This window comes from Fomitiporia mediterranea, assembly GCF_000271605.1.
Source record: "Fomitiporia mediterranea MF3/22 unplaced genomic scaffold FOMMEscaffold_1, whole genome shotgun sequence".
NCBI classification, from domain to species: Eukaryota; Fungi; Basidiomycota; class Agaricomycetes; order Hymenochaetales; family Hymenochaetaceae; genus Fomitiporia; species Fomitiporia mediterranea.
In genome coordinates, this window is record NW_006760386.1 from 249230 (window position 1) to 271921 (window position 22692).

General features: G+C 41.4%; 4 protein-coding genes across 4 annotated transcripts; 1 reads left to right on the forward strand and 3 right to left on the reverse strand.

Annotated features, from left to right (window-relative positions):
- Positions 1-2429: 2429 nt before the first annotated feature.
- FOMMEDRAFT_15925 (uncharacterized protein) lies at positions 2430-5926 on the reverse strand. The gene is made up of 18 exons (XM_007261094.1): positions 5720-5926; positions 5614-5638; positions 5488-5539; positions 5090-5419; positions 4962-5023; positions 4898-4909; positions 4658-4836; positions 4560-4603; positions 4282-4502; positions 4136-4231; positions 4054-4063; positions 3906-3997; positions 3728-3836; positions 3448-3663; positions 3239-3387; positions 3134-3190; positions 2943-3074; positions 2430-2883 (listed from the first exon to the last, which is right to left on the reverse strand). The coding sequence occupies exons 1-18, from the start codon at positions 5803-5805 to the stop codon at positions 2449-2451; spliced, it is 2307 nt and encodes a 768-aa protein (XP_007261156.1). The 5' UTR covers positions 5806-5926; the 3' UTR covers positions 2430-2448.
- A 148-nt stretch (positions 5927-6074) lies between these two features.
- On the reverse strand, positions 6075-7432 carry FOMMEDRAFT_143707 (uncharacterized protein; the record flags this gene model as incomplete). Its single annotated transcript, XM_007261095.1, has 3 exons — positions 6075-6714; positions 6749-7319; positions 7350-7432. 3 exons carry the CDS (start codon positions 7430-7432, stop codon positions 6592-6594), a joined length of 777 nt encoding a protein of 258 aa, XP_007261157.1. The 3' UTR covers positions 6075-6591.
- A 1255-nt stretch (positions 7433-8687) lies between these two features.
- FOMMEDRAFT_15929 (ARM repeat-containing protein) lies at positions 8688-12665 on the reverse strand. The gene is made up of 7 exons (XM_007261096.1): positions 12628-12665; positions 11702-12564; positions 10666-11648; positions 10161-10614; positions 9907-9980; positions 9629-9855; positions 8688-9567 (listed from the first exon to the last, which is right to left on the reverse strand). The coding sequence occupies exons 1-7, from the start codon at positions 12631-12633 to the stop codon at positions 8935-8937; spliced, it is 3240 nt and encodes a 1079-aa protein (XP_007261158.1). The 5' UTR covers positions 12634-12665; the 3' UTR covers positions 8688-8934.
- A 166-nt stretch (positions 12666-12831) lies between these two features.
- Positions 12832-16912, forward strand: FOMMEDRAFT_143709 (uncharacterized protein). Its single transcript, XM_007261097.1, has 21 exons — positions 12832-12995; positions 13059-13498; positions 13721-13942; positions 14080-14083; positions 14145-14150; positions 14398-14661; positions 14720-14757; positions 14836-15215; positions 15274-15283; positions 15334-15386; positions 15499-15595; positions 15649-15677; positions 15732-15751; positions 15792-15821; positions 15880-15911; positions 15967-16043; positions 16101-16155; positions 16207-16222; positions 16292-16425; positions 16491-16562; positions 16624-16912. Exons 8-21 carry the CDS (start codon positions 15126-15128, stop codon positions 16896-16898), a joined length of 990 nt encoding a protein of 329 aa, XP_007261159.1. The 5' UTR covers positions 12832-12995; positions 13059-13498; positions 13721-13942; positions 14080-14083; positions 14145-14150; positions 14398-14661; positions 14720-14757; positions 14836-15125; the 3' UTR covers positions 16899-16912.
- The last annotated feature ends 5780 nt before the right edge of the window (positions 16913-22692 follow it).

Below are 22692 nucleotides of genomic sequence, written 5' to 3' on the forward strand. Positions count from 1 at the left end.
CAATACACTCGCCATCTGTCGTCAGGTTATTTCTGTAATTGTTGTAGATAATAATGTATTTATACAATATTTCAATATAATTATAAACTGTTATTTCAATAACAAATGGATATAAGGACAAACTTATCTTATACATCTTATATTTATATGTTTTCCTTGTTAAAATAACAAGTATTATAATACTTAGCCATTTTGTGAGGTGCACTTTAAGCACTTGTATATCTTAGTAAGTACTACAATTCTTATTATTCTTGACCAGATATTCAAGACTTTTTAATAGCTTTCTTAGCTTCTTATTACCTTCCTAAAACCCCTAGGTACACAATAAGCTCTTATACATAATGTAGAAAATATATATAATTTATATACATATAAGCTAATACAAAGTTTGAGATATTTTCCTGATGTGATTGTCAAGAAGGATAACAATGACAACGTGGGCTCCAGTAAAGGGACCAATGCTGACGTTTCCAATAGCTTTGTTATGAAGCAATAGTTCCATCCTCCTGCTCTTCCTATCAGTTTCTCTAGATTTCCACACTGTCTCCCTGAGCAGCTGAACATACTATTCCTAAAGATTTTCCTTGCCTTACTCGCCACCACTTCCAGCACAATGTAAAAAAAATGCAATCTCACCTTTGTCAAATGATTTATTTCTTACTTATATTGCTCTCTGATTCACCTCGATATTCTAGCTGTGCTTGAAATTCTGAGCCTGTGTGATCATTGCATTGTAAGAAAGAAAGTTGATTTAGAGCTTAAAATGGAGAAATCAGGTGATCCTTGTTATACCTTGCTCGTTGTTACTGGACACGGACCCTTAGTGCTCCGCGCGTAGCGTATACGCTTACGCGCGTAAAATTTCCCACGTATACGCATACGCGCATATAATTACGGGTGTAAACTGGGTCAGCAGGACCCATATACAATACACTACTTCTGTATACAGTGTATACAGTGTATACACTGTGCCAAATATAACAAGATACTTTACATTAAAATAGCTCATAAAAGTACACTATCATCTTTCAAAACAAATGCTTGATATTACTGAGCTAAGAAAATGTATTGTAGTACTGTTTACACACAGAAATAAGACAGTTGAGTGTTGTGAGCTAATATCATGTGACAGCTCTAAACCTTCATGTGATGTACTGTAGTAACCATACTAACCATAGTACTCATACTAGTACTTTTTAAGTTAAACAAGGTTGTTATATAGTATGAAAATGATTTGGTATATAAATAAGTAAAGTAAATGAGGTTTAGAAACTCAAACTTAGTATTTAATTAGAGAATATGCTTAGTAATACCGTATACTCGTATACGGCGTATACGGAAATTTTTTACTCATGGTATACGCATACGCGCGTAAATATACGCCCGTATTTTCAGCTAAAAATTTCTCTTACGATACGGTGCATAAGCGTATACGCTGCAGGCGTATCCGTAAATTACGCTACGGTGCGGAGCACTAGACACGGTGTGGTCGTTATTATCGTCGATCTGATTCAAAGCAAGAAAAAAAATATTGACAGCACACCTTATAGGAACAGTCATATATATATACTGATAATGAGGGGCTCAAGGCAAATCGGGATCAATAACGTGTTAACGCGCTGGGGTTCAGATTACACATGTCGATGAGCCATCAATGTCTTGCGGGAAACGGCTCAGAGGGCTTTTTGCCAAGCGACGACTGAAATCCGGAGAAAACGAATGCATCAAATTTTGGGGCCGTCATCAGAGCCCTGTCGTGTTAGACTACGAGTCTGTTTCATGTCAATGAAGTACTTAGTTAAGGGCTGGTTGATAGAAATTAAACTCACGACTCGGGTTGATGGCATGAATCGATTTAATCCGGAAGAAAGCTCTGTGAGAAACTTCGGACGAGTTAGTGGTGAAGGCGAAAAGACAAAGGCTACTGAAATATGAGTCTATGACCATTGACCACGCCTTCGCTATTGGTAATCTGTTAGCCGAAAAGAAGGAGGGGCCGGCTTCTCGTGTCCGAGCCTCCGATTGTATCCAACCTTGCGAACTTCTGACCTATGAATACAATTTCAATGTAGGGTCATCAACTATCGTCGGAATTTCCCACGAACTATAGGAGGGACGCATGCTCGCTTATTCAATGATCGCCTGCAAAGAAGGCGGCTTCAGAAGCTGCAAAAGCCGTAAGATTATTACAATGCTCATGTCTTGACATGGTCTGGACTGGGTGATAGAATTCACCCGAGCAAACATTTGTGAATATACCTGACCCCGAGTTACGTAACAAGCATGCTTAACTTCTGGAAAAGATAGTATTGCTGTTGTCTACGAGTCTCTACAAACTAACAGTGCTTTATAATGTTGTCCACAAATTCAAGCTTGATGATTTGATATGCTACGTTTATTCGATGCTACCAAAATAAAAAATAAAAAATAAAAAATACGCATAATAGCTCAGAACCCTACTTGCTGCATAAAACTATACCAATATGGTTCTATCCCAGTCCCAAACGGTGCGCCCACAGCATCTCCTGCACTAGAAAATCCAAATCGCATAGAGTCATCACGCCAACTCGATGGGCCCGAACTGCCAGGGACAGGTGCTTCTCCACTCTTGTTTGCACGTTCGGTAGCCCATTGTTGTTCCGTCAACTGTTCCTGGCCTTGCGACAGAGTCGTTCGAACGTCTCGACGCCGTCGCCGAACGGATGCTTCGATGTTCCTCTCCTTCTTTGTTCGAAGTTGCGTTTTACCACAGCTACGTTCCAATGCGGATAGCTCCTCTAGAGATACAGGATGTGGTGTCTGAAGAGACGTCGAGCCGTGGCTAGTCAATCTCGGAGTATCAAACGCAGAACGAGCTAGGGTTCGGAGTCTTCGGGTTATTTGCTAATATACCGAGGTTAGTATACAGACTATGAAATAGGTGCTAAGGGATGATAACTGACCAGATTTTTCTTCGCAGCAGGATTCAGATTTGATATTTTCTGGAAAATTGCGTGTACGCTATCCAGCTTTTCCATCGCAGGGCGGGCAATCTCACATGTCGGACACCGCATTATAAGGACACACATGATGACCTAAAAATCAATGTCAATGGTCACTACGGCGCCATAACGAACATTATCATTGCACTTACGGCTGACGAAATTAACGTCCCATGCCACCCGGTCATCCTCGACGAAAGATGGGGATACTAGAAACGTTCAGCGAGATTGGCACTCCAACAACCTGAGTTAGTCACCTTTTCCGTAATCCATAGCATGTTCTCGATCAGTCGAAATGAGCTATCGAAGCAAGTTTGTACCGATAGGTCGTATTTGCTCGGTGATTTACCCTGCATACGTTCTGTCAATGCTTCGAGCATGAATCCCCGGTGAACATGTAATAGCACTGATTAAACAAGAGCCATGAAACTCAAAATTAATACTGTGAAATCGCTAAACGACTTACTAATGTCCTTGCAGTAATCAATGCACCATCTCATCCTTTCAACCGTCGGATCCTCATCTTGTCCTGCATATTCGTAGGGCTGAAAATCATATTCCGCATGCTGTCGTAATTTAGAATCGAGCTCAAGGAAGGAAGAATAGGATTTTCTCTTTGCACCAGATGTTTCCGAGATTATACGTCTCGCCAAGCGCACCAACTCTATGAGCCACGGGATGTCTATCAATGAGAAATTTAGCTTTCATGCGAGAAGTTGGCAAGCTGAAATAAACGAGACACATGCAATTTGGGCGTCCATCGGGAGAGATAGCTCGCTGCGAATTAATATGCTTCGGAATCGGGGATTCGATCATGCTGTCGCATAGGGATGCGGGACGCCCGAATTGTAGACTCTGTGGATTGCAGGATCGGCATGATGCTATCACCTGTCCATGACGATAATCGAAGGTAAAATGACGCACGGCTATTGTTTCAACTACGTATAATTGCCAAAACGTTGTGTGTCTATTCTCGCTGATTCCATCTGTCAACTTCCATCGGCAGCTATCTCGATCTAAACGGCGCAAATCTGAGTAGTGCCTTCGATAGATTGAATGAGTGCTTGCTTACGTAGCCCCATCTGAATACATGAGGTACCTTCAATTAGATTCAAGATAACAGTACATTGTTCGAAGCCTAAAACTTTACTTACACTTAATGCTAACTTGTTGGCGACTCCAAGAATCATCCACCCTTGCTCGCGTTCTTGAGGATTATCTCGAAGAAATAATATATACGCCATATGTACCTTAGGGATAGCTTCAACTGGATTCTCCCAGGAGTTATTCTGGAACTTACAATAGCCAAGACCGAGTATGTTGTTGTCTCTAGTACAGCTGACTTGAAAGACAGAGCTACACGAGCGAGATGATAGTAGTCATCAGATTGTACATTATTTGGACCTTGTGCAGGATCAAACAATGCACCGAGGGAAAATATAGAAAACAGAAGAGCAAGTCTGTGGGGGCATGTAGGTATCGTGTCGGCCCAAGGTCTATTGGGAAGATGGTATACGTGTGCTATTCAGAAGGTTGATCAGTCAGGATACGATGCAAGCAAAGAAGGATAATTGATACCAATGAAGTCCTCTCGAACCATTTCTCGAGGTACAATAAATCCTCTAAATAAGGCGTCGTAAGAGCTGCGAAATCGGTTGCCATGGCTGAGCACTCACAACCAGTCCGACAGACTTAAGTAGACGTCGGATAATGCGTATGCCTCGTTCTGATCAGGCAAGTAGGTCAGGACAGTCTCTTCAATTGAGTTGTCAGGAGGTGGACACTCCGGCCAACAGAAATTGTAGAATGAACTCGGCAGACGGCCAGCTTCAAGTTCGTCATCACTGTCAGAGTCCTATACTCAACACAGCCATCCATCAATTTCGTGATTAATATAGATTTATTACGGTCCGTACGTTTAGTAAATACTAAGAAGCAAAAGTCAGCTCAGTTAAGCGATCAAGCAGTTTTTACACCTACATCAGCTCGTGCAGTTTGACCTAGATAACTTGTTTCACCGTCGGATCCGATCGACAATGTACCTTATGAAGAGTTAAGAACAGTTAGGACGGGCCAACGCGTTTCAAAACCCTTTAGGCGAGACGTGCCGAAGGAATCACTTATATCATCCTCTTCGTCTTCGGCTGGCGTCGGGCGCTGCTGTGCAGGGGCAGTCTGATGCGCGGTAGTATGTATCGTCGATAAGACGCTCTCCGTTGTCGGAGCAGCTAGTAAAGGGTGAGGCTGGGTGGAGACAGATGCTTGCAGAGTCCTCAGAGCATCCTCGAGCAACCGGATTCGTTCCAGGAGGGATTCAATCTTGTCATGTAGCTCCTCTGTATTTGACAGAATCATCCTGATGCATTGCATATCAGAAAGGAGATCATGACTGCGGTACTTGAGACGATACTTGTTATGTTTCCCTGTAGTGAGTGTACCTATGAAGTAGAATTGAGGACGATCAGACAAGCCAGCAACTACTACAGAGTATTTAACTGTCACCAACCGTCTGGACAGATTAATGCGCAGCCACGCTTCGTACAGTTTTCACACGGGTTCTGAGCGGTCGATCAGCGCGTAGTCAGCTTTGCTAAGGGTCGAGGATCAGGAAAGATTCCGTCAAAATGCTCACTCCGCGGTCGCATTTCATTTTCAGCCTGCATGGAAGGGAGGAGTTTACGGAGCATGAGTGTTTCAAAGCGGACAGACGCGCAGGAGAAACAGAGCCAGTAGCTCACCGCCGACATTCCGCACAACTAACAGGAGCCCTTCCGGGCTTTTTTCTTGGTTTCTGAGGGACAGCATCGCTACCAGTGACTTTCATCTGGATTTAGTAAACCCAGATCTCCGAGCTGAGCATCTAGAGAGGGACTAGCAATGCACTTTGGACAAGAGGGAATGAAGCAAGTGGTAACGAGCGAGGCCGAATCGCTCATTTGCATTGGCCGGAGTTTGATGTGAGAGCATAAAAGGCAAATCAGTGTTTGCCGAGATAACTCGTAACAGCCTCTATCCCGAGTCGCGCGGAGGAAAGCAATGCTTGTCACGACCCATCCACAACCACCATCATCTCCACACTCATACTGAGACGCAGCCGCGGCAATTGAAAGATCGAAGACATACACTCGCAATTTGTCAATGTGTCTACTACAAATCGGATCAGGCCGAAGTGTATGCCCAGTCATCCGCCGGAAACTTGCGCCCTCTCATTGGAGCTGTATCAATGGGTATTCTGCTTCTCCAGACTTCATCAGGTTCTTGTACCTACATCTTTTGCCACTATCACATACAAGCACACCTTTTAAAGCAATATGCGGGAAATGTGATCACTCAGCACTGCTACCATCTGCATTAACGTGATATTGATCAACAATCCTCGAAATCACGAACGCAGCTGAGTTTCAATCTTATACTAATCCAGCAAGTAACAGACATTTCATTCTACCGTATTCTTCCAAGTTGTGATGGTAATGTTAACTGGAATATTTATAGGCTATTGCTACAATATATGTACGACATTGAAAGTGACAAAGAATGCGGGGTATTATCAGCGGGATTCGCTTATCAAAAGCGACTATCGTCCATTTCTTCTTCATTTATTCATTTTGAGCTACAGAAGACTTCGCGGTTTCTGAGCGCCTCTTGCGCCTACAAATTGAGCCCCTTCTCCACCAACTAACTCTCCTCGGTTTGACGAGCTCAAATTGACCCGGTAAGTTAGAGCCTCGCTCAGCTTTGCCACGAAGATTTTCCCGGCGGCGACGCACATCAGCAGTAACGCGTTTCCAGATAATGACGAACTTCCGGAAGATGGCCTTGCGATAATATGTTGCCATCCATTGCCGACCGCGCTTTATGGAGACGGCAACACTCGTCGTGCGGGAGCTAGGCATTTTGAATGAACTAGACCGATAGAGGATCTTGGGATTTATGATTGATAAGGGTCGATCACAATCGGACTCGCTCTCCCTGAAGGACTCTTCCGTTGAATGGACGCGCGTGACTTCAGATGCCTTGTCGTCTTGGAACGAGTCGGGAGACAAAGTCTCAGTTGGCGACTCATTGCCATCCTCAGGAGTTTCTTCGGACTTGATCATCGGGTTACGCGCCGAAACAGCTTGTTCTCCGGCCCAAAGGACTATGTCAGGAACGGATTTGAGCTTCTCACTTGCCAAAGCTTCAGAGATGGTTTCCACAATGCTGGGTAACATGTGGCTTTCTTCTGCGTATGTGTGTGGATGAGTGATTGTTACACGCGAAAGTGAGTGTTTCACGCGACGTGACCTTGCCCTCTTCGTATGATGAACTCTGTTCAATGCCGCTAGGATCAGACACAGGCTAAGATATGTACAGGATGAAATTACTTACTTAATTCTCCGCGCAAGGGAGACAATGCAAGCCGCAGGAATGACCGCACCGCGGACCACAACTTCGCCTACCGTCTTCGGCATGGTAGTATGGTAGGTTGTAAAATAGAAAGTTAAAGAATGACTTTTGGTGGACTCAGCGAGTTGCGCGAGTGGAGATGGTTTAAAGAAGGGAGAGTCGTCAAGACCGCTGCAACACGGTATGCGCTGGGATCTATTTATTAGAGTGGGCCACTAGGAAATGTGGCCGTTCCACCCATCTAATCTTCGGCCACGGAGACCAAAGCCACCTCTAGACAGCAGCAAGAAAGACTTAGAACCTGGCTAAGTCCAGCCACTAGAACTAGCCACACTGTCACTCGGTACTACAAAACAGTAGTATCAGGCTGATACACACGCGGGATGAATAGGCCATCAAAGCATAAATAGTGAAAGCAATGAGTAATTCAAGCATGCAATATTTGTTACCATTACAATTAAAACCGAATTTCCAAAGTAAATAAGAGGAAAGGGAGTACATAAGCACGATATCACACAATCGCCCAAAGAAGGTTTACTGTCTCACTCAATTCTATCGAAGAGCAGTATACGCGGATTGGGTGCTCCATCTCCTCGATGCACCACTCGACCTCACCCTATCCCTCACATCATCCAATATCAACAAAATTCGATGCCTCAACGAAGGATGTATTGGACGTATTTGTCCATGTAGTGACCTTTGGTACGAGAGACTTCAATAGAAACAAATTAGATTAAATTAGTGAAAATGATGAAAGCAGAAGGAGGAAGATGTCTCAGAAGAATCGAAGGACTAACGTCCATGATCCATCCATCCATACTCTCTAACTAAACGGAAGGACGAGAGTAAGACATACCTACAACGTTTCTTTCTCTCCTCCGGAAACCGAATCATCCCAGGAGGCGCAATATACGTTCGAATCGTTCCAATTAAATGAGCAGTCATCGTCAATTCGTAGTAGTAATAGTATTCGTTTCGTTTCGATTTCGTTTCTTAAGTGACGTGTCAAGTCCACTAGCGACGAACCATGTACGTAGTCGTGAGTAGTAGAAGAAAGAGAAAGGAAGAGCTTCCGAGTTTACTTGGTTACCCGTGTTAAAGTCTAAATATATATACCCAGCAATATTAATATTATTAACTGCACCTGTTTGCCTTGCGGTATCCTGCAGGTGACTTATATTGCACCTTCGTCACTGTACAACCTCGTGCACAACATCCCTTGCTTTGGAGTCTCAGATTCCCTCTTATGTCAGCTTTGTTTCCGTTCATCACTGGCAGCAGACATCTTACACAACCGTACTCTACGAGACTTTAATCAAGGAAAGGCGAAGGCGTGAAAGAAAGATCGCAAGCTTTATGGCGTTGAGATACAAGACATTTATAATGCACAGGAGTCACGACAACAGTGGGGGAGGAGAGAAATGGGGCTGTGCGAATTGGGGAGGGACAACAAAGAACCTGTGTAAAGGGAAGGAAGGTATAACGGAAAAACAAAATGAAACGAGCACAACGATTAACTTTTACTTTACACCAATTCTAAAACAAACAGGCATATTTCTTCACACTTTTAAACATACGCTGCCAATCCCGCCGCCTGTATCTTTGCCGGGTTCTCCGCTTTAAGCGCACTTACGAGATGAAGCAACTCCGCACGAGTTTCGTCTCCCAATTGGTCCGCGGCACTAGGATCCAGCACATGAGCAAACACAGGTAACAGCTGATCGACGTAAGGGCCGAGGACAGACGGTTGCGTGCGGAACAGGTGGAATATAGCACGGAAAACAGGTCTGTTTTCGAGATAATCGTTCCGGAGTGGAAGAGCACCGAAGAGCACTGGTAACACGTGTTCAAGCGGGACTGCAGTGGTATTGCGCACGATAAGACGCGCAACTGCACCAGCAGCATTGTCCCGAGCCGTGAATTTCGACGTCGGAGCATCAGGAGGGACCTCGAAGAGCGGTCGAATGGTAGAAAGAAGCAGACCAAATTGGGGTGAAAGATCCTGTCCACTGTACTCGACGACAAGCCCAATACCGAAGGCAGCATTACTGTAGACCTCCGCTTCTTCATCCTGAAGTGCTTGATAGAAGAGGTTGAACAGAGCCTCTGTCGAAGGCGTAATGGAGTCTTTCATTCCTGAAATGATTTCTGCAAGTGTCCCAATAGACGACGAACGGTCGCTTAGGGAACGCCCTTTCTTCTGCAAGATTAATGAAAACTGGTCAATATTTGATTCATTTTCGTCAAGGACCAGTGCTCACATAGAACTTCGATATAAGCGGGAAGAAAGTCTGGAATGCTTGGGCGAAATCTGCGCCAAGGGTATTGGCGAGCGCCGCAACAAGGTCACCCGCAGAGGAGATCAACACAGAATCGTACTCCGCTTGGTCCTCGAGCGGTTCGTCATCCTCTTCTTGATCAGGATCTTGCTGACAAAGTGCCTTTTGCTCAAGAATTTGAATCGCAATTGCACAAACGTCATCCAGACCTAGAAGGAAGGCTCAGGAACGCGGTATGTAAACATTATGATGGGGCTTACGGTCTTCCAGGAACGCGGGGCCGATAGTATTTAGAGCCTCACTCAGACCAACACATAGCGCAGAAGCGACGCCCCTGAAAAAAAAATCGCGGTTAGTAACTACACTTAAAGGGCACAAGAAAAGAAACGTGGAAGATATCAGTAAGAAAATCCGTTTTCGTCTCAAGCGCCCTTAAGGCGTCGAAGTGAGCTGAGTTATGGAATGATCTCATCTCCTAGAAAAAGAAGTTGTGCAAAAACAAACATCGACTCACTTATCATCCTCCGTCTCATACATGTCAAGCAAGGGTGGAAGAACGTGGTTGATCAAATCTTTGACATTTGAGTGCAACGGAACCTTGACTTGCACACCAGGCTGCCAATCAGCAGGATCGCTAAGAGTATAAAACGTCTTCAAGATTTCAAGCAATGACTCCGTCGCGCTCTTCCGAATACCCTCGTAATAATGTGGCAACAATCCGACGAGTTCGAGCGCGGACTGCTCGACATATGGCAGGAAATGACGTCCCGTTGATGCAAAGACGGTCCCCAGCGTATCTGCAGCAATTTCCTTCTCAACTGCGATTGCACTGTTGACCTCGAGCATCTTCTCGGCATCCAAGGATTCTGCGTCATCAACATCAACGCCGTCCGCGGTTTTATCTCCTGAAACGGCAGTCGCAGAAGAAGAGCCGGTAGTGAAGAGCTCCGAGGCTTCAGACGAGTTCACTACACGAGACCTCAGCAAACCGGATGGATCAAAGGAGAGAATTCACGTACATATTTCAGTCTCGCCATGCTCGGCTTGGCCAAGTGAATTGATCAGAGCTGGTACAACTTGCGGAAGGTATGGTGCAAACTCCTCGCTAAAGACTCGGCTCATCACTCCAAAGAAGAGGAAGCTGCATTCCCGAAGTCGAGCATTATCAGACTGTACGGCAGCAAACGCCTGTGCCATCATATCGGGGAAATAAGGACGGAACGCATCTACTCCGACAGCTTCGGCGAATGTACCAACAGCATCCATTGCAATTCCACGAAGTTCGGATTCTTCACCTTCGCCGCTGAGCTGAAGGAAAGGACTGAGGCGTTGCATAGTACTCGGGAAGTACGGAAGGAAAGCCTGCCGACTTGCATGTGCGGCACTTCCAATTGCGCCTGTGACAACTGCCTTTACTTTCAGTGGCGCAGTATCGAGCAACCCGGAAAGCGTCTCCATGAGCAACTGCAGATATGTCCCAATAGTATCGCCAAGGATCTCAAGCAGTGCGTCGAGAGCAGTGCAAGCAGTACGCTGTGTTGCAGGATCTGCTACGAGATGCATGAGTACAGGAACCAACGCGGCATGTCGTGCGCTAGCAACGTCTTCGAGCCATTCACAGATGCAACCAACAGCAGTGCATGCTGCACGACGGACACCCGGATCGGGATCTGCTAGTCCAGCGTCGATAATCGGCCAGATCGAACTTTCCACATGTGGGCTCATGAATTCCGAAACACCCTCGACAGCAACACCAAGTGCAAGAAGAGCACCACGACGTGCATTTGCGTCGGCCTGGGACATGTATTGGGTGATAAGCTGGCGGAGGGCGGGGAAGACCTGGGCAGGAGGGAGAGAAGTAGCTAACGTATCAATGATACGAAGGGCGGAACGAGAAGGTGCGTCATCATCGACATCCTCCGGCTCTGGTTCAGCAGTAATGGGCATGAGTCCTTCTAGGATAGCGGGTGCAAGACCAGCAGCTTGCACTTTCGTCTTTTTGCTACACGAGTTTAAGTAAGGACCGGGAGCCACAAAGCAACATGAGCCACCTACTATTTAACGGTCCATGACAAAGCATTCAGGGCCATGATGCGCAGTTCGTCATCATATGAGCGATTTGCACCGCATTGCAGGAAGAATTGGACCAGCTGAGGGATATGCTTGCTCAATAGCGGAACTTCAAGGATTAGGAGTGTCTCGAATACATCGAACAAATGACGTGAGCTTGTTTCGTCCGCTGCTTCAAGACAATTCTGCAACACCGTAATCATAGTCGGCAGGAGCTGCTGGAAAGCGCGAATCTCGTTCTTTTCTTCTGCTCCAATGTACTGAGCCAGGACGCCGAGTGATCTAACAGCAGTAACGCGAACTTCAGCACTTTCTGGGTCTTGAAGAAGTTGCTGCAATAGAACGAAGAGTTCTGTAATGTGATCACTGAAGCCTTCGACAATATTCTCGAGGATGGTGAAGAGAAGGAACGTGCCGAGTTCACGTTCCTGCACCCGTGAAGATGTGCAGCACCGATTTATGAGAGGGAGAAGGTCGTTCCATTGTTGCACTGGTAACTCAATGCCGGCGATAGCGGCAATGACGCGTGCCTCCGCATGCCGAGCTAACTTGCTGGGCTCCTGCAATGTGATTTCGGGTAGGCGTCGTTTAATTTCTTCACGCTCAGCCTGAGGGACATTAATCCAGAGCTCGCCACTTTTTTGTGATACGCGCTTGCGAAGTTCGACAGCGGCGAGTTGACGCACACTCTCTTCCGGAGCACTTGCAAGTATGCTAGATAGTGCTGGTATGCATGCCGGGTTTTTGTAGTAGTCCTTGTTAAGTTGGGCGGTAGCTGCCTTGAGCTTGACGGTATCTGCGGTGGTCAGTTGCGCGAGCAGCGCGTGGAGGCCTTGCACGAATGAGGCCTGGGTGTCAGTAGGAGGAGATTAGACACAGAAAGAGCACGAATAAGGTGCATATAGACGCACGTCCATTGCGTAGAAATCCGAGTGCAGAACACCGAGCGGGACGAGACAAGACAAGGGCAGAGGGATTCAAAATTTTTGTCACGCGAAACCACATGCGACCTTCTATCCTCATTTGGACGTCTGCTTAATAAGCCTTCTTTCTTTGTCCTTGCTTGCACCAGTGCACCTTGCTTTCAGCCCGTCGTCAAAGTGCGTGTAACCTGTACAATTCGTAACTTTTCTAAATTATCCAATCGACGGAGCATTTTCATCGCCACGCCTGCGAATTGGCACTTCTCTGTGTTACCTACTGAGTTCGGGCAGATTTCATCTTTCGAGCGACAGGCCTAAATAGGAGCATGTTCGCGTACATCTACAAGTGTCCGGTCGTAAGTTATATATCCAATCATTAACAAGCGTATATACTGACTTGTAGAATGCTTGGAACGTAGGATATCACGAGCCAATTTTGAATCGGGGAATTTCGTCGTTACCTGTGCAATACAATGGCTAAGGTAATTGACTGAGACGAAGGCACCTTTTGAAAGGAAACGTAGCTCGTTCCCAAGCCATTATGAATTGTACTATAATATACAACAATACCTCGGCATCTTTGGACACCGTTCTTCATTTGTCTGTGGATTTTCCCGGCAAGGAGCATCATTTGGGGCACTGCGCTGGATCGAGTAATATGTTCTGTTCTTCCCATAAGGTGCCTTGCTCCACGACCAACCCTCAGCTGTCTCCAAACATGCACACTCTCGGAGCGTTCCTCTCAATATCACAAGCGCAGCACGCGAAGCCCAGTACGTCTTAAAATACCATCCCGGCGCTTCTAGATCTCCTCCTTGGCAAAGTCCCATCATTTAGGGAGCAATCGTGGTGATCAACTGTGAGTAGCGACGGAACATATCAAGTAATGATCTGATGCCTCGACTTCCTCTTTAATTTAGTCATGGTAAACTTTGGCTACGTATAGGCGTTGATCAACGTCCCGAAGGAAACTAATAATAAGCTCCGCGTATACGGCCACAGTTTGTTTACCGAGAACGACTATCAGTTGATTTGTATTAACTTTTTTCATGTACTGGCTATCTCACTTCACTTCAAAAAGCTATATTTTCATTGGTTTCACCTTTGTCTATCGATACGGATTCCGACTTGCGACTGGTTTCGTTTTCTCACAGCGACACATTCATTGGAAGTTACGATCTGATATTGGTCAACTCGATTCATACATGTCAATAATAGCTATCTCCCAGCTCCGCCGTTTCACTCTCACTATCGTCCGAATGGCGCTGTACACACGATGCGATCAGCTCCGCAAAGCGGGAAAGTATCAGCGCATGATCGATTGCAATGCAGGCCGGAAGTTAAGACTCTGTAACAGGTTGACTTCTGAAATTCCATCGCGTTTGCTTGGGAATCGGCCCTCTCCTTAAGGGATACTATGAAACACTGTTCTTCGTCTAGGTATGTGTGTTCAGACTCGAGTCTGCTAAATGTATGAACTTAACACTAATGCTATAACCATATAGCTCCCGGTGTGCGCAAGTGATATCCGACTAAAAACTTGAGGAAGTACTCAAAAGGATCGGAGCGTCAATCTATTGTATTACTCGAAGTGGTCTTCCATCTATCACTTTTGATGAGGTCATCAACATAGTCTCCGCTATATCGCAGTCCATTGCCCTCTTACCCGATCGCCCAGCATCGAAACTGACCTATTCCTAGCTCCACTGATCACCGGTGAGGCACATTCGTCCATAGTTTCGTCTCATATTCACATAGCCAGTTCGCCATGTGAACAAAACTACATTGCATCAACTTCGCGAACGTTCTGTGGCGCCTCAAGAGCCGTTTCCGATCACTATTTGGCCTGAACGAGCACTCTGTCGAGGATCTCTGGGCGCTGCTATCAACGTCGTGTCTCCAAAGGTGAAAGTCGCTGCACTATGTTTGTCGCTCATGAGAGTGGTTACAGACAAGATTGCTGGATCCCCCGGGAATCCTTTGAGATGCAACGGCATGGAACAGACAGGATACAAAAGAAATGTAAGTAACGTGCTATAGACAGACTTGTCCGCCGATTATACCCTAATCTATATTGTAGAACGACTCCGAAGCGGAACTGGACTCACGTAATGTTAAGTAAGTATGTGCTCAAAGTCTTGAAAGCCGAGATGTAGTCCCTTGAGATTAACTGCTTTCTAACGCACGTGGTACCAGTTAGCCGAATCCGCTAATTGCGATGACCAAATATAGCAATTTAATCGAGATTCTGAACGGATTTCCGTCGGGTTAGTTCCCTTCAACGGAAGCGAATCCGATCAATCACCTAGCATTGATCAGGGGGAAAACGAGAAGGGGTTCCTATCTATCCCCGGGGGATCGCACCACTTATTATAAATCATTGAGATAACTATAGTCGAGCAGCTTGGCGACTTATAACCCAGAAACGAGTAGTCCTCGACGTCGTCCCGAAACCTCCTCCTCTTGCCCCGACACGCGTCATCAGAATGAGTCTCAGCCAATACACCGACGGAATGTCCCTGGCGGACCAACTCAAGCTGCTTGACCAAACCGTTCAAGACCAGCAGACATCAAAAGTGCGTCCGTCCTGTCCCGTCCTTTGATTACAACGGCTGTCTGACGGCATTGACAAAGTATATTGATAGTGAGCAGTTCGCAACCTCAGGACCAGTACAAAATATTAATCAAAGATAGCCGTTGCGGTTACGGCGCTCCTTTACGACATTTTGATAACAATTGACCGGTATGTATTCACTATCCATGTAGATCCGACATTCTGGAAGAAGGCTGATCGTTGTGACGTAGGGAGGTTCGTCCACATCGCGACCGCCTTGTCCTCATCAGCTAAATGCCACATAGGTCGACTTTGTCTGGAAGATGCACTTGACGTTTGGGAAGATCCTATACTTCCTTGTCCGTTATCCAGTTGCAATCGAAGGAATTATGTGGTTTATATGTGAGGACAGATTGATTTTAACCCGCGTATCATTCATTGATTATTTTACAAAGATTCTGTAAAGCTTGATTCTGTCATTGGAGTAAGCCATGATTCGCTAGCCACCTGTGAAGATTAGCTAACTCACTGTTGCTAGTTGTTAGTGAACTACAACACGTACGAAACAAGCAATGCTCTGACAATTGAATTTTACCAGTTGTAAACTCGAAACGATTCTCGGAATATGGTGCGTATTTCTTCGTTTACTGTATAGTTGTGCATCGTCAAATCTCGCCTCTTTCAAGGGGCTCTCTTATATTTCTAATCCCGCTTCAAAGTGCGTTCATAGGATGATATATCCTTGGCTATAGTCTTATTGACGTGAACTGCAGTGCTCATAGCTTTGAGAACAATCGCGCTGTGGAGCAGAAACCCTGTGGTCATTGCAATACTAGTGACTGTCGCTGTGGTATGACTTCACTGTGCTCTAAGCCATCAATGCACCAATTAATTCGTTTACGTCCAGGCAGCTGATACAATCGTCCTTGTTATTCTCAGCCGCATAACTCGCGGTTTCTCCTGTGAGCACTCTTACAAGACATCACCGTATTAACTCTTATGTCTCGTCTCAGTCACCATAGATCCAACGTATGTTCCTCCGATGATTTATCTCGCTCAATGGTGCTAATGGGATCCATTCTCTGTTATTGCAATTAGCATTCGCCAATTGTTTGGCTGTTCTGGTGCCGCCCTTCACGTCGAACCGTCTGATTCAATTCCAGCATGGGGTGCGGTGATCGCATTCGATACGACCATCTTCATATTGACCTTGACGAAGTCGCTCAGTTCATGTGCGTTCCTTTCAAGAGTCAATATATCAAACTTCAACGCATACTGAATTTGTCAATGATTCTAGACAAGGCGTCACAGGGACGTTTACTCACCATCCTTATCCGGGACGGCTTCATGTATTACGCCGTCATGCTAGGTATTGCTTTTTCCACAACTCCTTGAAGTACATCAGCTTATGGATTTGTCTCGTTACCCAGGGATCGCCCTTATAAATTTATGTCTTCTCATTGGCCTACCAACATCCCGCATAGCCCTTGCAAGCGCATTAACGCCTTTCATCCGCGCGAGCTTCAGTATCATTGGTAGTCGCTTGACTCTGAATCTCCGCGATGCAGCAACAAATAGATCAACTACAATGAGTGAAGGTGTGTTGGGTCAGGAAGTGAGGCTTGTAGACATTCGAAAGGGACAGACTAAGACGAATACAACGACTACAACGACTACATCGGGCACCCTTAGCACAATTCCCTAATGGCTCATACATTACTACATACCCTGGATTAGACTCTCTTTGTATGCAATGCGTTATACTGGATAAATAAACTTTATTTTGATGCTCTGTTCTTCCCCATCATCGTCACGCTTTCGAGGGACACTGTGTTCCGAGTGTCAGGGGTGAACGTGTAGTTTATGGGATTAAAATTAGATATAAATTGCCACAGTACACAGTAGCACGTGGGGGCAGTGAACCAAAACAAGCCGATAGCTATAACAATCCTGCTTCCATAAATCAGGGACTTCGTGATTTGAGACACTAATCCCAGTCTACATCCATAAATAACCAAGCTTCTGATATAAAGACGACTTGTTTGTAACATTAGAAATCTCATCATGATACTATCTACTGCCAGTGTCAATATTGAGCCCACATCTGCAACTAAATTAGGTCAAGCAGCAGCGCCAAGGCTGCACTTTGTTGAGGATGAATGAGTTTCAGACCGACTCTTGCAATATTTTCATCAACCCACTTCATTTCCACTAGTAGTGTGTGACACACAGCATATGCTTTGTGTAACTGTCAAATGCAAAATGCTGACCACTCAAGTCCACAATTCACTGTTCCTAGTAGTCTACTTTAAGCTAATGTTAAGAAAGGGAAGAGAGGTTATGTGAGAGGCTTAGAGGGATCACACAAAGAGGGGGGATAGTGGACTCGGCTCGCTCTCTCACGGCTTGCTTCATTGTCTGTTGATTAGTTAGTCTATATATACTATGTAGGTATGTCTCAGATGTAGAATGTATGATGGAAAGTATTCCATCATCGTTCGTCATTGCTTGTAATGTAGTTTATATCATCATCTGAGACATACTCTTGTGTAGTCTCGTCTTAACACTCCCCTTCAAACTCTTACTAGGTCTAGTAGACTTGTAAGATGTTTGCTTACAGTATGTATAGAAGTTTAATCATTATAACTGCATTGTACAATTGTTCGTTTGTGTAATGCATTTATAACTTGATGTAGTTAATAATAACATTATTAGCATTGTAGTAATACATTGTCTGTTCTGTGTACTGTCCGTTCTGAATGTCATCCACTTTGTGTTAAGTTTGTCCAATGTTATATTGTTTAAGTATATTTAATTAGTTCGTTCGTTTGTAATATACTGTTCAATAACAGCATTGTTATCACAATAGATTGTTTGTAAATGTTATTAAATAATTTGTAAATGCTTCAGAGACCTGCAGAATCTTGTCAGCATGTGTAGGTATGTATATGTACATATTTAAATCATAAATGCAATTGCTCGTTTTGTTTTATTGTTTGTTATTCAGTCATATTGTTTGTTATTAAGTTTGTTTGAGTACTCTAGTAATTTCCTTTTACTTTGCTGTGAAACTAATGAATCATGCTAGTAAAATGTATATTTGATGTTGTAATGATATCCTTCTTTAATCATTGCTGTCCATGTTTGTCTACATTCGTATATGTATTAAGCATTCAGTAATAGCTGATTTATGTCTTTGGATTGAAGCTTTACATTGATTGTATATTGTAATATTAATAATAATATTTGTTTTTGCCAGATTGCTTCATTCTGAGATCAATAAGGTTTTATACTAATGTATATTTGTTGTATAGATGTTATGTCTGGCTGTAGGCATCTTACTATGTGTCTAAGTGTATCATATATGTATTATATCACAAATGTATTGTTTGTTTGTTTGCTTTACATTATCGTTTATAGTTATGTATTAATTTATTAACATTATGTTTGTTAATTGATTGTTTCTAATGCATCCTGAGTAACTATACAATCTGTTACATTGTTTCTTTAATAGCCAACATAGTTATCTGTTGTAAATCATTACTAACATGCATTCGTATTATTTATCATTAACAATGTTATTGTGAATTGTTGTGATCATAGTATTGTATATATATGTGTATGTTATAGCTATTGTTCTTTACTTTTTCTTTTTGCAAAGAATAATGTATTGTAACACAATCTACATATAAGTAATATATTGGATTATGTTTACTATAATTGTCTCCTAGCATTCTTTAGTTAATCTAGTACTATACACAATTGTAGTATTTGTTTGATGTTTTATTTGTTAATTGGTTTGCTAGGTAAAACGTTTTATATATCAGTTTTATTTATTTTATTTGAATCATTGTATAGATGTACCTATTAGTATCTATCCAATGTATTTTATAGTATTATAATACTGTTCACACTTGTATTAATTGTACAGTGAGGGCAAATTAATTGTTTGTACAAGAATCAATTTAATAGTTTTATTTAATTATATGTATGTGCTCCATACTTGTTTATATAGTTATTATCTGTGTATTGTTCATTGTAGTTGTGAATTATATTACAATTATATTTGTATTATCATATAGATATATTATTTATTGTTTTATGTATGTTCCAAAGTATTATTTTTGTTATTCATCACTTTTATCTATGAACTATAGTCTAGGTTAATGAATTATTTTGTTATATGATGTGATAATTGTCTGTATATTATTTATTTTCATATTAAACACTGTTAAGTTAATTATATTATCATATTAATATTATTTGCCAAGTATGAGCATTTGTTTCATAGTAGAATTATTATTTATTTAATGTTGAAGTTCAATTGTACATTGTGTTGACTTCTGTTATTTAGTTCCAATCAACATAGTTTTGCTTTGTACCAAATGATTTACCTTTATGATCTGTTATGTCTGTCTGTAACTTCTATCACTTAGTCAGTACTTAGTCTGTGTATTTTGTTATTCTATTTTTTGTAGTGTCCATAATGTTATACTTTCTGTTCCATTGTTTATATTTAGTTATTAATTTTTCATGCATATTATAATTGTTTGTGCATATTATCCATTTTCTCCCCTTCAATTCAAGAAGGTATTTCTTCAAAGAATTGAATATTTCTTTAATTGTTTATTAATCATTGTTATAATATAATATTTATATATATAATTGTAATTGCTTTCATGGTTTGATTTCTAATTATTAGTATTTTAAAGTAGTGTGTAACATTTGTTATGTTCTATAATGAGTAATTTAAATGTTATTACTATTATATCTTTGTTACCATTAACGTTCGTCAACTTATATAATGTGTATTTTGTTCATTATAGTAGATAAGTACACATTATGTATAATATACAAGTTTTGTTTGTGCTCATTATCTTTTATTAATAATTGTTCATAACTATGAATGAATATTTTGTTTTTGTGTTGAAAACATATGGTAATTCATTTGTTTCTGTATAATATTCATTTAATAATGTTATAATTATTATTTATGTAGTGCTTTTAATAAGTGTGCTGAGTTCTATTAAGTGTGCTCACATCTGTTATTACCTATTTTATATTATACTGTCCAAGATAATGGCTTAAACATTTAATTTATTTAATCATATTATATTATGATTGTTTTCGTTTGTAATCAGTATTATAAGTGTGTCCATGATTGTTTTATTTGTTTTATTTATTGTACTAGTCATATTAGCATCATACTTTGCTCTTACAAGCTATGTTGTCACAATGTAAAGTTAATAATTGTTTGTTAAAGTATATACACTGTGCAGTTAATGTTACTGTTACAACTTCGAAATTTATTATATAATCAGCTGCTGTGATAACATGTTCTACATAATTAAGTTGTATTAATGTGTTGTTTCAAGTATATTAGAGATATAATTCTTTCGTTTGTTGTTAGTATACATTTACACAATCATATTAATGTGTAAAGTAGTATCATTTGTTTAATAATTATAATTTTTACACTTGTCTTGTACTGTAATCAGTATTTATGTGTTATAACATTATTCTTTTGTGTGTAGTTAGTTTATACACTCTGTAGCATTGTTTTTTGGTTTGTAGTTATTCATTATACTTTTGTATATCTGTACTCGTCTGTATATCTTAGATATGTGTATTATATTTGGTATCCAATAAGTAATTGCAATATCTGACATGTAACTGCTGAATCTGATATGTTACATATAATTGCTCAACAATAATATGTGTTAGTTATTATATTGTTCTGTATTTGTTCCATTAGTTCTATCTGTATTATTATCATTATTATCATTATTATTGTTGTTATTATAGTGTCTGCAATTGTATTATTGTTTATAATACATGTTAAATGTTTTATTTATTTGATTTAATATGCTGTTTAGCATATATACACTCGTTTTTGAGCATTAATCGTTCAGCTGTAATATTACTATATGTGTTATTATTTGATTTATGCTATAACATATGTGTGCTCGTTGACAGTGTCAATCATTTGTACTATTGTAATGTTAATAGCAGAAGAGTAGCATTTGCTTTATTAATCTTTTTAACGTTCGTCTGTAGTATAATCAGTTAATTTATTATAACATGATCTCTGTGATATTATAGAATATTTTAGCATTTAAGTGTTGCAGTTAGTGAAACTCATTGTAGTTTCAATGTTGCCTGCATAGATTATGTTACTACTGGGCCAATGATCATAATCACTAAGATGACAATCATATAATGTCTGGGTTGTATGTAGTACAGTAGATCGTGCGTTTGTAGCATATTGATTCACGTTTGGGATACTCAGACAGGTGAGTCGAGTTCTGCATTGTAGTATGTTGCATGCATACATGTGATGTGTAAAACTGCATAGAGCATAGATGTAGTAGAGTGTAGATAAAGCATAGGCAGGGAGCTCAAGGCTCATAACCTGTTAAGAAAGGGAAGAGAGGTTATGTGAGAGGCTTAGAGGGATCACACAAAGAGGAGGGATAGTGGACTCGGCTCGCTCTCTCACAGCTTGCTTCATTGTCCATTGATTAGTTAGTCTATATATACTATGTAGGTATGTCTCAAATGTAGAATGTATGATGGAAAGTATTCCATCATCGTTCATCATTGCTTGTAATATAGTTTATATCATCTGAGACATACTCTCGTGTAGTCTCGTCTTAACAGCTAATGTAGCAGATGGATCTAATTTTTATTAGATAAAACACAAGCAATTTAGCACTTTGTCAAAATTAGCAAGTATAAGGCTAGAGTATAATAGAATGCCCAAAGGATAGCGTACATATTCATAGAACAGATGCACGTATAGAACTTGGACAAGCTGTACATTTCACTCAAGTTGGTCTACTAATTGTGGATACCTTCATTAACAAGCTTCAAGTTAAGGTAGTACCTTATATCCACCTAATTCTGTGTTGAATAAATAACGTGTAGTGGCGGTTTTCAGACTTCGACCTTTTTCGAAAGTGTCGAGTAGACATCTCGCGTCAGGAAAAAGTCTGTTTTCTTATATAGCTTTATAGATCTTATATAATAAAATACACATTACTTATCAGTTTTATTGTAATTATAAGTATTTAACTCTATTATAAAGTAAAAGCAAGTCTTATATACTCTTATAAAAGCTCTATGAGTATTATTCATTAATATAATATGGTAAATTTATTATAATAGTCTTATATAAAGGGTATATACATTTTATTAGTTATATATAGAGAATAAAAGCACTGTAATAGTATTATACTTGAAGAAAAAGGTTTGTATCTAATATACAATATAATAAAGAGGTTTTTCTATACTTATAATTTGTATAAAAGTTCTATTAATGTTTATAATATCTAGAAACTCTGTTTGAGAGGTTATAAACTTAATAAATATATAGTACTAGAATGTAATGTGCACATTACAATAGTATAATAAATATTAAGCAAGTCGCTTAGATTATGTAATCATCGAATATCACATGGGACTTAGTACTTAAATCTTGGTGTGCACTCGTCCTCGTC